This window comes from Caloenas nicobarica, chromosome 17 (genome assembly GCF_036013445.1).
Source record: "Caloenas nicobarica isolate bCalNic1 chromosome 17, bCalNic1.hap1, whole genome shotgun sequence".
NCBI lineage: Eukaryota > Metazoa > Chordata > Aves > Columbiformes > Columbidae > Caloenas > Caloenas nicobarica.
The window spans coordinates 2120586-2135252 of record NC_088261.1 but is presented as its reverse complement, the minus strand read 5'-3'; the positions used below and the strand labels follow the sequence as shown (position 1 = coordinate 2135252).

At 44.8% G+C, this 14667-nt stretch overlaps 1 protein-coding gene across 1 annotated transcript; it reads right to left on the bottom strand.

Moving 5' to 3' along the window:
- Positions 1–8269: 8269 nt before the first annotated feature.
- CHCT1 (CHD1 helical C-terminal domain containing 1) lies at positions 8270–14055 on the bottom strand. Its single transcript, XM_065646804.1, has 5 exons — positions 14005–14055; positions 13126–13254; positions 11947–12122; positions 11356–11455; positions 8270–8440 (listed from the first exon to the last, which is right to left on the bottom strand). The coding sequence occupies exons 1-5, from the start codon at positions 14053–14055 to the stop codon at positions 8270–8272; spliced, it is 627 nt and encodes a 208-aa protein (XP_065502876.1).
- Between the last annotated feature and the right edge of the window lie 612 nt (positions 14056–14667).

Here is a 14667-nt window from a genome sequence, read left to right as displayed (position 1 = left end):
GAGTTGCATTCTTATTGTGAATGGAAGGTTTCATCAAGAGATTGCTTCTGAAATATAGAAAGAGTAAACGCTGTGCTATAGGAGTTACGTGAGAAAGGTCTTTCTGCTGAACGCATTGTAGCAAAATTAGTCGTAAATATCCAGAAAAGGGAGAATGTCCCAGCCTTGGCTGCTGCCTTATGAAGAAAAGTGGCAAAGAACCGCTTTGGAGAGCAACATACCCTTTGTGAACCACAGTAGGTCGTTGAGTGAGTAATCACCGTATGTTGTTTTTAACATCCTGAACTGGACCAGTGTTCATCTGGGAGGAATGGAAGATCCGGTAGACCAGCAATCGTAGTTTTCTTTGGTACCAACCATGCGTGCTAATCTGAACAGGACCAGGAAAATCAGAAGTGGACCAGCCTGCTAGAAACAGTTTTTGGACCAGTGGCTTTAATTTAATATTTCTGCCCCTGCATTCACTTTTACAGTAGAATTATTTCCTTTAGATGTATGATCAGTGCAAAATTATATTCATGTAATAGATACAAAACTAGGAAGTGAACGTTCTTTAGCGGTTGCGATGGCATGTGTTTACCTAGTAAGCTTATACAAATATTAATGTCAATGCCACAAGCAAAAACTAGAAATGCTTAACTATTTGCTGCAGCCATTTTTTTTTTTCTTTTTGAATGGGCTCACTCTAATAATTGAGGCCGTAACTTGTTTATACCAGTTAATAAGTTTTGTATTACAATCCAGTTCGATTTTGTTTCTGGAGAACACAACTTATTGTACAGCGTGCAGGGGTCAGCGGAAAATGCCAAAAAGCACAACACTTTTTTTTTTTTTTTGTGATGCTTCATTTCTACATTAAACAATAGTACAACCAGAAACTGATTCCTTTATATTAATTTAAAACCAGAAGTCATCTGTAAAATCCTGTAACGATGCCTATCTCACTAGCTTGTCTTAATTTTTTTTCTGTTGGGGGCGCTGCTTGGTTGTGTGGGTTTTGGTTTGGGTGTTGGTTTTGGTAATGTTTGTTTTTTTTAATGTTGAGTTATAGTCATTGGAAAGTCTGTACCGCAGCACACAAGAACAACTCGCTGCTCTTACCTCACAACCGGTGCTGCTGTGGGTCGGGCTCTGTCCGTTTGGGGTTTTCTCCCTCCCCTATTTTCAGGGGCTGAGCCGGGGCCGGCCCTGCAGGGCTTGGGCTGCTGGTTTATTTGGGGCCTGGTTTGTAATTTGTGAAGTTTGGGACAGGGAAAGCTGCTTGTTGGTCTTCAGAAGAGTGTGGAGAGGAAACAAATTTCACATGCGACTTTGAGCTTAATGGCTCATTTAAGAACTGAAGTCTTACAGGCCAATAGTTCATATACTGGTGCCTTTAAGTGTATTTTGAGGGGAAAGGCTGAGTAATACCAACTTTAAAATCCAGTTATGTAATTAGGGAATGCAGAATTAATGATTGCATCCTTGGAATATCTTCACTGAGGTGAAAAGAAGTCTTCACATTAAGAAGAACCCCTGTGGTACTAAGTCTTAGACTGCAGTGTATCCTCAATGGCTGGTCAATGAAAATCCAACTTAAAATTATGCATGGATTTAAAATCTAGTTAATTTGTAGCAATTTTTATTTATGACTGCTTTAGGTACTACAAATTTGGCTATCTACAAAGTGAAATGTTTTTATCCCTGAATGCTCATACAGCAGGGCACTGAATTATAAAGTTCTTACGAATTCTCTTCTTAAGTTCTATTTAAACTATTTAAAATTAAATTAAGTATGTAATGCTAGGGTCAGAACTTAGGCAGGGAAAGTGTGCTTAGACTTGTCCTCAAGCAGCTGTGTAATTTCTGTACTGCAGAAGGTTTAAAAGTTTCAAACTGGGTACATGGATTTATACTTACTTTGTCTGGAGACCGTTTGTTTGCTCAGGGTTTCCAGTCCTGGATCTCCATTTCCAGCTTTTGACTAAGGGACCTCCCAGGTCTCCAGGTCTGGGGTTTGGGATGAGGAGCAGGTTTGGTAGTGGTGACGAGTCCCTGTGGGTCGCTGCTGGGATTTCAGCTCTGGTTTGTGTACGTGTTTCGTGCTTTGCCTTCGAGTTACAGCAACCAGGAGAACTTCGGACACGGGGCAGGTTAGGGAGGTGTTGGGCCTCTATCAGGGAACCAAATGTGGTAGTTGAATTAATTTAATTGGTAGCTTTGTTCTCAAATCTTGCTGGGTGGATGTACTTTTCTTTCTTTCCTAAAGTGAAGTCGCCAGCAGGTTGTCTACGTTGGTGTATTGGCTTGTCTGGAAGGAATTACTGTCCTAAAAGTCATCTGGAATTCTGTGTGATAATGGACTTAGGCCAAGAAACGGGATTTGGCCCAGCGTAGTTGCGGTGTTGTGGTGCTGGCGACATGGTTTTCGTGGGACTGAGTGAAATCCTGACTTGACTCTTAGGTTGAACTTCCCCTTGTAACACCTTACAACCCCGGTCACACCAGGGTGTGCGGTTCTGGAGGATGGCGGCTGTGATGCTCTCCGTGCTGCAGGCCTCGTATTCTCCATGTAATAACATAAAACTGACCCCTCTAGGCTTTGGTTCTGTATCTCCTAAGCTGAGTTCTTAGATGTCTCTGCTGTTATGGTTCTGTGCCCTGGGACTGGAGTAGATCTTGTGGTGTTACTTCAGTATTTCCTGACTCCTGCCCCAGGAGCCGAGGGTCTTGTCCCCTTTGTCCTCCAGTGCAGAACTTGCCAACATGAACCCTGCGCCGCCCTCCCTGTGGGGCAGAGCTGGGGAGTTCCCCTGTGAAACACTCGCTAAAGTTAATTAATTATTGGCATTTTATAGACGCACAATTCATCTACCACTAGTGGAACAGGTGCTGTTCGGTGCTGGCATTAAATGGGGAGCCCTGTGAGTGGAAATCCAGTGAAATGCATCTTCAGAGTTTTTCTGGAAGGTAAGTAATTTATCACACCGGAGGGACTGGATGAAAGTAGTGAGGACAGGTGCAACCTTAAGGAAAAATATTTAAACTGTTGTTTAAACTAAACCCTTAAAACTTCATTTCCAGCATAATGTTGCTTGAATGAGTAACTTGCGTGTCCTGGGTGTCTCCCCACCGTCCCTCTTGCCGTGCTCTCCTCACTCTACAGCCATGCCTGTTGTTTAAGACTTTTTTTTTTTTTGCACATGAGTTTTGTTAAATATTTTTGAAGGGGTTTTGTTATTGAATTCTAACTTACTAGGCTGACAATGTTATTTTGTAATTTTAAAAATGAAGTTTTTCTTTAAATGTGCTGCAGTCTGAAATTTGCTAAAGGTGCCATTGCGCTGCTTCTCGTGGTACAAAAAATGCACATTTAACTTGATTTCCTTTTTATAGTCCTACGTATTGGTAGAGCACAAAAAGGAAAATGTATCGTGCCTAAAACATGATTGAAGCTCTTGGCTAAACTTTGATTTGTACGGATGAGATTTGGCTCGCAGGCTGGCAGCGAATGGCGTGGGGCGGGTGTTGCTGTTACCAGTGGTTAAATGGAGATTCTTCCCTCTGCCTGTGCGGAAACCTCGTGGTATCTGAAGGTCACTGTTCCCTTTTTATGTTTTATAATAAGAAAATTCCTGGTCAAGCGTTAGTTGTGAATCTGACTCTTTGTTGTGGGTGTTTCAGTGTTTGACATGACCGGCCTGTTGCACCTTGTGCTTCTTGGCCTTGGATTTCTGTGAGAAGTGGGGAAGAAATTCCCTTTTTTACCTGGAAATAAACTAAACCGTGTATGAAAACCTGGCAGCACTGGTAATGCTTCTGTCCCTAAATCTCAGGAATGTTTTAGGCAGTGGAACAGGTTTCCCTTTGGTGATCTAAAGGTGTGTGCTCTAGGGTCTTGTTTAAGGATATTTCATTGCAATCCTCGGTATCTATAGCATGAGTGGCCTTAGTGAGTTTGTTGAAGTGCACATTTTTTTTTTTCCAAAAGTAAATTTTAAGATGAAAAAGATATATACTATATAAATATATAGATATATTTAGAAAGTTGGTTTGTGGTGCACAAGTTCAGTGTTGGATCACTAAATAATCGTCGCAGGTACCATATGTGTAACTTTTTTCTTTTATGTATATTCCTTTATGGGAAGCGATGTTGCCGTGGTAACTACAACTTCACCGTTTCTTTACTACTTAATGATGTGAATGAACCCTACATTTTATTGAGTATTACCAGGTTCAGTACTATTTTTATACTTTATTGAACTACAGGGGATTTTAATTTAATAGCGTTTTGAAAAAGATGTTGCTTGAACTGTATAACTGTATAAATCGAACTTACACAAACCCACCTCTAAAGCAGAATCTCTACCTGTAGTGCCATGTTCATTGATGTGAGAGTTTCTTGGCCATCACTAGACTTTGGAGACCGCCCGACTTGTCGTGTCCAGACTAACGTTTCGTACCCTGTTCTCCCAGGCTGCAGTGCCCAACATTATTTGTAACCGTCAAACCATCCTATGTTTGTAACCAGCATTGTGATATTCTGTAATTGTATTGCTAAAATGAAATATTGACCTAATAAATATAGTGTTCCTGCACTTCGAAGTATCTGCATTGAATTTGGTTAAAACTTGGCTTTTGACAAATACCTGCCCTCTTGCTCCCCCTGCCTTCTTGTGACTTCTAGAAAAGTGGGGATTTGGCTGTATCCACTTTGGAACATATCCTCGTTTTCCAAACACTAAAGTTGACTTCAGAGGTGGTGAGGCTGAAGCCCTTTGCGGTTGTGTAGCCCAATACGTCGTATCTGTGGGAGTTGAAATGGATTAAAGGTGCAAGTTCCTGGGCAGCTGTTTGTGTTCCTGCAGCTTTCTCAATTCTTTCCCTTTTCCCCAGGGAAATGTTGATGTTTTGGGAGTGCTGAAGCCAAACTACCAAGTAGAAACCAACAGGAGACTTAATAAAAAGTCTGCTAGCTTCAGCTGGTATGAAGGAAGAACAAAAACCAAAACTATTCCTGCCCAGGGAAAGGTGACCTGGTGTTGAAAACAGGTATGAGGGCAGTAGTGGTGATTTGGGGGGAATTATCAAGCTGGGTAAAAGTCGCTTCCCAGCAGTGACTTCCCTGGTTAGTCTGAGCAAAGTCCAGCCCCTGACACCAACATGGGGGTTTGTTGTTTGTGGGGCTTGGGGTTTTTTTGTTCTACATTACACATTGACACTTCATAAAATGCATGAAAATGTTACTTTTCATAAGAGCCGAGGCCAAAGTTGTGCAACACTTCTGTGAATTCCCTGATGCTCCATTTAAATGGAAAAGACCAAACAGCCCAAGTTAGGAAATGTGCACTGGGTGCTACAAGCCGTGCAGTTGCGCGAGTCCCTGGCAGCACCGCTGCCCGTCGGCTTCCAAAACCAAACAGCAGGAAAAAGCGATCCCTGCGATGCTGCCTGAGTGGCACTGATGCATCCTGGAGTTTATACCCAAGGTTTGCTCATCGTACACTTAGAGCAGGGACCTCTGAAGGTGAAATCTTTTCTCTTTGCCCACATCATCTGGTCAGGAAACCATGAGGTTATTTCTGGCAGAGCTCAGTTTTCCTGGAGAGTTTTCCTGTCACTTCTAAGTCACCTCAAGTCCTACTGGAAAACTGTAGAATAATCCAAGTCTTGAGCAGGCTTTAATCTTGCTCAGTTCTACATTAAGCAAGTGTGACATTTTGAGGGCATACACTATTTTTCTGACACAGCTACATCTGCTGCTGCGTTTGGCTTATAGAGTGTGCACTACGGTGAAAGCTCAAAACCTGTAGCTGAAAGAAATATTTGATTATTCAAATAAAATTCCTTGTGTTCTGCTGCTGAACCAGGTCTGCACCACTCAAGCATCTGCTCATGTGCACAATGAAACCCAATGCAAGAAGTTGAGTGTTGCCCAGTGAAGGCAACGTGTGACATCCTCCTGCACAACCTCTCACAAGCAATTTTCTGCGTGCGCTTGGCAGCAGAGCCTCTGCCAGTGACTTCAGTCTCTTGCCAAGGCCCATGGATGTGATCCAAGATGCCATTTAAAAAGGAAATCTGTTGTCTTGATTCTAAAAATGGCCTGTGTTATCTGTCCTTCCAAAGGGATCCGGGAAGGGTTTTTCTTGCTTGGGTTCAGATCTGAAGGCAATAACTAAGCCCCCTACCCAAACATCTGATTTTTAGTATGTAGGAAGGATCTTCGTGTTTTGGTTTTGTTTTGGTTTTTTACTCAGACTAAAAGTAAAGCTATTGATGTTTCTGATATTTTCTTAAAACCTGGATTGCACTGTAAATTAAATCAAGCCAACCATGAAGACCAAACCAGCCAGCTTTGTTACTCTTTTCTGTTTCTATCCTGCAGCATTAGCTCTCAGTTGAGCCTCTTCCTGCAGCAGCAAACAGAGCTATGGGCTCGGTCTGGATCAAGGGAAGGCAGCAGCTGCATCTGCCAAGAACATTGTGTATGTGGGCTCATGGCCGTTATTTACCTAAAACGGTGAGAAACAGCATGTGTACGTATAAAGTTATGAAACTTTTTTACCAGAATATATTGTGTACACTAGTCCCTTCCTCTTTTGTTCCCTCCTCCCCAGTCAGTGTGGCTGCTGAGCATGTGGAGGGTTTGTGTATCTGTACATGTGTCTGAGCAGAAATGTGCGGAGAGCAGCCCCTGCCCTGGTCACAGGAAGGTTTCTGCCAGAGCAGGGCAAGGAGCAGCTGCCTGCTTCCGTATACACTGCTCTGCCGTTGTTGAGGTTTATACAGAAAGAAGCAGGTAGTAAAGGTAGGTCTGATACTTACACATCCTTGGCCAAGTCTCAGTGCTGGTGCACAGCTGTTAGGAAACTCCAGGATAATAATAAATAAGATCACATGGTTTAAAACAGCCAAATTTTCATTTTGCTTGGGTTGAAGCTTGTTGCTATGACGCTGCAAGTATTTCAGTAGTCTGTGGTTTTGGGAAACCATGAAGACTGCCTTTATTCCTTGTGTTTTGTTCAGGCGATGATACAATATGAATTGATTTCTATTTTTCTGTCAACCTCTGAAATTGTCTGTGAGAACCTTAGAAAACAAACAAGAAAAAAAAAAAAGTAAATCTAAGACGTAACTCCTCTGAGCAGCTCCATCTGCTCCAGGAGCTGATACTGGTGTGCCCGAGCTGTCCTTTGGGGGCTTTACTGCGTGGATTCTGCATATGGTTCAATTCCCCAAATACATTGTCTCCAGAAATATCTGGGAACACCAGGCTACTGGTGATGTCTTGCCATCCAGGCTCTCCAGCAACCAGCAATCCCAAGCCCTTGCTATGTTCATGACACCTCAGCTGCAGTAATTTTTAGTATTTCATGCACGTTGTGTCTATGGTGTGTTTATCTATGTAAGAACTGGTTGGACGGTATTTTCTCTGTTCGTACGGGGAGCAGACAGACGGAGGAGGATCGCCGGGAGCCGCACAGCCGGCAGGTTAGCGTGGGACTCCTACTCAGCCTCCCAGATCACGCTGTCTGGCTAGCTCTTGTTTTTGGACTTTTGGTTTATCAATTTGGATCGTCAGTGCTCCCTCAGAGGTGTTACACACCAGATTGGACTTTTTTAGAGGTAAATGAAGAGACTTGGGAGAAAAGAGATGAAAAGCAAGATGGTTATGAGTGCATGAGAACTCCCACAGGCCATGTGATTGCATTTTAGCAGCTTGAAAATAGGCTTATGTGGGACAACTCCTTTTGCAGGCAGCCTGTGGCACCTGTTTGTGGCAAAGCTGATCTCATCAGCAATTGCTTCTAATGGCCCTTTTTCATTCCTCCTTTGGGGTTTTGTGTGCTGGAGCAGCCAGGCTGTCGGTGACTCCGGTTGCAAACACGCCTGCTACAGGTCGATCTGCATTTTTGCTGCAGAAGACAAGCGTGTGTGGCTTTGCCAGGGTGGGCCCAAAGGCAAAACCACAGGTATGTTCTGAGCATCCGGATTGCCAGGTAGAGACACTAATTAACGCCAACTGATGTGGGCCAACAAAGGGATGTCTTCTTCCTTACTGCTGCCTTATGCATATAGTAGCTTCTCTTGCTGCTGTTTTCCCTGTTCCCGTCTCTCTCTGAGCAGTTCAACCTGCCCAACTCCTCTGGCTCCACCACTGATCACATCTGCACCTGCTGATCCTTTTGCAGAAACACCAAGTGTGGATGGCTCTACTTGAGCAGGAAAATGCTTTTACCGCTCAGTGCCTGTGTGACACGCTGGCTGTGCCCGTACCTCTCACCTGTCATCCTTGCTGCTGAGCGGTGACGGTGTGGGTGTGTTGGTGGTGACCGTGTCTCTGACCTAGGTGTTCCTGCAGGTCTCCTCTACCTCTGTGGAGACCCCAGCTGATGTAAAGCTGCTTCAGTTTCTTTTCTTTGAGTCCTGGAACTTTTTCTGAAGGACAGCATAATTGCTATAAAAAAAAAAAAAAAAAAGCCACTTTTAAAGATATTTATGTGAGCAAGCAGCACGCATTGACTCATGCTTGGGCAATAACTCTTGCTTAACCCTGGTCCTGTCGGGTGGCAGCAGCAATGAGCTGAGAAATGACTGTACCGGCTGCACAAATCCTCACCCTCTGATGTGTTGGTTCCTCACAGTTGAGCTCTGAGGCTCCATCCCACCCAGCAGCGAGTCCTGCTGCCCTCTGCAAAGCCACATTTTCTCTGCAGTCTCAGTTTCCCTGAGTGCAAGTCCAACCCAGCTATTTGCACAGCCCAGTCTACCCAAGCACCTAAACTCTGTGTTAAAGCCAGAGCCCTTCTTGGCGTACTAGCAAGAGGACTGTTGGTTTTCAGGCGCTTCGGGGAGATGGTCAGTGGCCAAGGATGCCATTTGGTGGCTGCATTTGAACCCCGGCTCAAGGGTGTGTGATGGGACGGGGGTGCTGTGGACACGCACCCACTGCCACTGGATGTCACTGTCGCTTTGTGGCACCCTGTGCGCCGGGAGGATGGCTGGGGGTGACGATGGGCCCCACTCTGAACATCCCAAGGGTGGTAGGATGGTGCCAGGGAGCAGACGGGCAGCAGCTGCCTGACTGTACATCCTTCCAGGCTACCCTAGAGAAGAGGGATTTTTGTGTTGCTAGTGGTCACGCTGTTTCAGTTTTGTGTCTTTTTTTTTTTTTTTTTTTCAATAAACTTCTGGAGCCTCAGCCCAGGAGACTTATTTCTTTACTCTTTCAGACAGGCGTGGGGCTGATTTCTGCAGCTTTCGGCAGCCTGCAGGAGCCAGCAGATTGCAAAGGAAAGTGATGCTCTGTTCCAGCTCTAAGCTGAGAAGTAGGTCTGATCTGGCATTTTCAGTAAGTCCAAAACCAGAGTTGGGACTAGTTTTTAAATTCAAATCTGGTGTTTTTTCTAATAATAAGTTTAAAAGGCCTAAATGTGAGGAAATGGGATGTAGATCCCTGATTTTAAGATGACTGAAGAGCAAGGCTAGTGGATGGCTGCTCACTAGCCTCCCTGCTTTAACAAAACTCGAAAAATTATGAAATTACCATGCTGACAACCTCTGTCACTCACTAATTATGTATTGATTCTGTATTTTTATGCTCACTCATCTAAATAACAAGGCATTTCCAAATAATCTATTTCTGTTGCATGGAGTGTGCTGGTCCCCCCCGGATGCACAGCCTGTTGTTTATGCTTTAGCAGGGAGCCGACTGCTGTTCCCTTCCCACAAAGGGCAAAGATGCTTATTTTTCTCCCACTTGTCTTGCATAACAAAAGGCATTTGTCAACCGTTACATAATGGCAGAATTTGTCGCTTCTTCTGGCGGCCTTTTTGGAGGCGGCCGCATCCCCAGCGCCATGCAGCCAGGGCCGGCAGGCTCTCGCTGCCTGCAGGCTGGTGCATTCTGACAGTGCACGACGCAGTGTGACTAATGCTTGTCACCCACCATTCCTGTGCATTTGGGGGTTTTTTGTGGTTTGGTTTTTTGGTTGTTTTTGGTTTTTTTGGTTGGGGTTTTTTTCTTCTTTTCTTTTTTGTCTCCTTGGAAAGGAAGATGTGGAATTTTGTGTTTTGGTTGTGGCTTTTATTTAGGGGAGAAAAAGAATGTGAGGGTTTGGGGGGCTTATTTGCTTTTTAGTACTTGTTTTGAGGTGGCACGGGGAGCTGCCTTCAGGCTGGCGCCCTGCGGGAGCAGCGGGGCTTGTCCTCAGCTGGGGCCGTGTCCTGGGCCTGGCCAAGCCCCTGAGAAGGGCTGTGCTGGAAACAGAGCTGGATTCACCCTCCGCAGTGCTCACGAGTTGAAGGGAGCAAGAACACCTGTCACCGCCTGCCTCTTGGGGCTGCCAGTTGCTTTTTTTTTTTTTTTTTAAATATCTCCCAATTAATCTCAGGCGTCTCACGCTAGCAACAGGAATTTGTGTTTGGGTTTTTCTTCTTTGCAATAGGTCTGATTTCTTCATTGTTGGAATACCTTTTTATAAATAAATGGGTTTGCTTCCCTGTAAACTAAAAACAAAATCCATGTTTGCCCCCTTTCTCTCTAACTGGAAAGGAGAGAACTGTTTACCTGTGACTTCGAATTTATTTATGGCCTTATCACTGTCAGCTATCAGATGACCACAGCTCTCCTTTTAACGTGAAGCAAAGAGTACCCAGTGAGATCTTGCCTGCTACCGTTTTCTAATTTATTTGAAACAATTTCCTAGTTTACTCCTGGGGTTTTTTTGTGATATGGGTTGTATTTTTTTTTTTTTTAGGTAGATCTGTTTTTAATTTCTTTTTAACAAACTTATTAAAGTATGTGTTTCTTGTGGACTTTTGAACTTCCTGGTGTACTGAGCCTTTGCTCAGAAGATATGGTTGACTGTAAGTATGTTTAAATGGGTTAACCCTTTGGAGTTGGTGTTCTCAGGAAACTGTTACAATTTCCTTTTGTTGTACAGCTGGTGCTCAGGCAGAGAAATCACCTTTGGCAAGCACAGGCTTTACCTGAACTAGTTGCTTGTTTCAAAGTTTAACTCTCATATCATCAGATAAAACTACGAACCAGATTTGGTCTGTAAAGCATGACTGGAAACGTGGGGTCAGCAAACAGCTCCAAAATTGCAAACCATGGTGCTGGGGACACCAGCTCAGCTTCCCAGAGCTTGCCAGGGAAAGCTACTGGCAGCTGTGATAGCTCAGTGCCTGCATTATGTAGGAACTAGCAATATCTGCACGATTTGTGGCCTTTTGATAAAGACTTCTCAGTGGCAGGATTCTGCTTTGACACGGATCAACCCATGTAAGCTGCATGGTATAGTTATTCCTTTAAAGCCAGTGAGTGCGGCAGGAACACCTTGTGGGGTATTAACTTCCCTGTTTGCTTACCAGAAACTTGTCCATTTGGTTGTTCTTGATGTACTTATGCAGCTTCTGCAGCCGCTTTGCGTCCATCTCTGAGAAGAGGGAGACAAACCGCCAGAACATCCTTGGGAAAAGAAAGACACATGGATTGTGCATGTCAGTACAAACTTCATCCGCTTCCTCGTTCTGCTCCCTAATTCTGGCTTGGTGAGTGTAACCACTGACATACCCTTTGCACAGCTTTTGTCTTCCCCGCTTCCTTTTTTTTTTTTTTTTTTTTTTTTTTTTTTTGTCTCCCCTAAGCATGGATTATCTGTTAACTCAGGGAGCCACGTAGGACTCCCTTTACTTGCAAAGGGATGTTGCTGATGGATAGCACATTGAAATTGCCCTTGCGCTGGACAGGACTAGTGGCACACAGCCCCTGCTAAAATTACCTGCAAAATCTGTGAGCATTCAGCAGTTAGAGCAAGCTACACAAATCTCCTCAAGATACTTGACCTGATCTCCAGTGCCTGGAAATGTGGGACGTGTCTAAATGCCCGTTAGGAGCAGCAGGGGCAGGAGCCCGGCGTGCTGGGGGCATCACTGGTGCCAGGTAAGACGAACCCTTACTTCTGCCAGTGCTTGACTTCTGAGGCTCTGCAGTACCGCTGGAGAAACAGATCGATGCGGCCCCCAATTATGGCCAAACTTCCCTTCAAGTACTTCAGTTTTTTCTCTGTGGGAAGGTGCTGGGGCAAATGCAGTTTCCGAAGTGGCTTCTTAAAGGGTCTGAAAAGCTCCTTGCACTGTAAAGAAAAAAAACGTTAGCGTAAGTATTCAGCACTTTAAATCTGGGTCTCAGGAATTCCTCTTCACTAAATAAACTGACTAAATGGCTGGCTGGGAAAGCTGTGAAGGAGCATTATGGTTTGAGTGTGTCTCTGTGGATGCAGGGGAGCTGACATGGGTCTTCAGCAGGGCTCTGTCAGGTGCTCCCAGCGCTCTGCAGGAGTCACCCTTGCATGTCCCAAGGCTGACGACACACTGGGTAAAGCATGTCAGAAGTGAGAGGAAAAGGGAATTGAGAGATTTCCAAGACTGGGAATTCCTTTTTAACGTTGTAGGCTGAAAGGCATAAAGAAGAGCTGTTGTTCTGCAGGAAGGGGGAAAGGGAACTGCCTTACTGCTTTTCTCACACTGCTGCTTCCTGTGGGCGAACCTGGGATGTGTTGCAATGCTGTGTTTGGATGCCCTCTCTTTTGTCCTTTTTATATATTTTTTTTTAATTTATTATTTTATTTGTCTGTTATGTGCACTGGGCTGTGACTGGTGCTGTGTGTGGTTATGCCATGATGCACCAGGAACAGGAAGGTTGTGTGAGGTGGAGCTTTGTGGCTGTGGCCTAAGTGATGCAGAGCAACCAAACCACTGTAGCCAGGGAGCACATGGTGTCATGTGAAATAATAATGTGGCAGGACGTTTTGAAAAACTGAACAGTGTATGTGAAACGTGATTATTTAGTTGTTGTTGTTTTGGGTTGCTTTGTAGTTTGGTGGGGTTTTGTTTGGTTTTGGTTTTAAATTTTTTTGTTGTTATTTTAAAGTGTGATGTCCAGATGTCTGGAAAACAATGGTGAGGTAAAAACTTTCAAGCATGGAAAAAAGCTACAGAACAAGTGTCTTGTCCTGCTTTTTTGCTCCCTCTGCCAAACTCCTGGGTTTTATTTGCTCCCTCTCCCCTGTGAACCTGAGATGCCACTGACTTTTTTTTTTTTTTTTTTTTACTGCTAAATTCTATTCAGTATCTCACAATTTTAAAGGTGTCCTGGTCAAGGCCGTCTGCGCAGCAGATGAGTGGCTTCTTGCATGGTGGAGCACTCTCACTGCCCGTTACAAAGGCTGCCTCCTTCGCTGGGCCAGCCAGATCCTCCTCTGTGCTCTACAAATTGCCAAAGCCATGGGTTAGTCTTCCAGTTCATGCAAATCTTGCATCCTCTCTTTAAAAAACTGCCAAGGACGAACCCTGTCCTAAGGCTCAGAAGCATTTCTCGTCCTGCCAAATCATTTCAGATTGGGTTTTTAGAGGTGCTTAATGAAGCTAGGTATTCAATTATAATTAAAAGACCATAAGAATTAGGTGCCTACTTGAAGTCCCTTTCGGAAATCCTGCCTCTAATAAATTACAAGGTAAACAGTGGCCACTCGTTCCTAATGGCATTAATCAAATAGGGGCTGGCAGTCACTTGTTAAGTGGAAATATGTGGTTACAATGGGCTCGTTGTAATGCCACACTGCTCCATCCACAGCTTTTATGGATGGCAAAGGTACCAGGGCTGGCCTACTGTAAAGCCAGCTGGAAAACAAAACAAAATCCTCAGCCACTGCATTTGCATCTCCCTCGTCCAGGGAGCGGGATATTTTCTCTTGGAAAGGGCAGTGACTGTTTTCCCTGTGTCAACATTTGTGTAGGTAACTCCTCCGCTTATCTTTCAGAAAGCAACACTTACATAACTTAAACACAAGCTTATGTTGCCTTTTAAAACTGAAGTGTGTAGGAAGAGAAGTCCTTTCCTCTCTGACATGCTCTACTCTCCTGGAGGATTACTCCTCTGCAAATTTGAACCCAAGTCATATTTCAGAGATGAAACTGAAGCCGGACTCTGCCTTACGTTCTGTGTGTGCTGCTCACCTGGCCGTGCACACCATCCTCGCTGCCATCCCTTGCCTTGGCTCCATCCATTTAGTCCTTAAAGCCAATCTCCTCAATAGGGCGCAGACCCCTCTCCCTCCCTCACTCACGCCAGGTAGGAAGGGAAAACTGCCACGGAGCTGTGTTTGGACCAAAATGTGCCGGGGTGGCCAAGGCGACTGGGCTGCCCGGACACCGGTTCTGAGTTCTGCCAGCCATGGAGACTGCTGGGGTCCTCCAGCCCCACAACACTGCAGCCCTCTAGGGTGGAGTCACTTCTCCCAGTCAGTTTTACCATCAGTTTGTGGTCCTAAAGAAATAGACAGAAAACCCTGGAATTTCCCCTTGCTGGTAGTGGTCAGGATGTTCAATTCTACCAGTGGCTCCTGTGAGCAAAGGGAGGGAAAGGTCCTTTGCTTTGTTTGTAACCGTGGGAGTTTGGTGGAATCTCTGGGGCTCTTGGTTGGCACTGGTTTTGCACCTGCAGCAAGTCCAGCAACTCTAACTGCGTCCGTTTGGATTATTTTGGCCTCTGAAGGTGGTACAAAGTGCAGCTCTGAGTCATGTGTGTCTGTGTGCGCCTTGTTGCTATCTGCGAGTGTAGGTGCAGCTCCTGGCTTGAGTAATCTCAATTTTCCTCCACAGCTTGTGCACCATCAAGTG

Coding starts and splice junctions, on each gene's coding strand:
- CHCT1 (XM_065646804.1), bottom strand. CDS start 14,055: ATGGATGGAGCCAAGGCAAGGGATGGCAGCGAGGATGGTGTGCACGGC. Junction 13,255..14,004: donor AGGATGGTGTGCACGGCCAG/GTGAGCAGCACA, acceptor GGCAATTTGTAG/AGCACAGAGGAGGATCTGGC. Junction 8,441..11,355: donor ACCAAATGGACAAGTTTCTG/GTAAGCAAACAG, acceptor TTTTTTTTATAG/CAATTATGCTGTCCTTCAGA.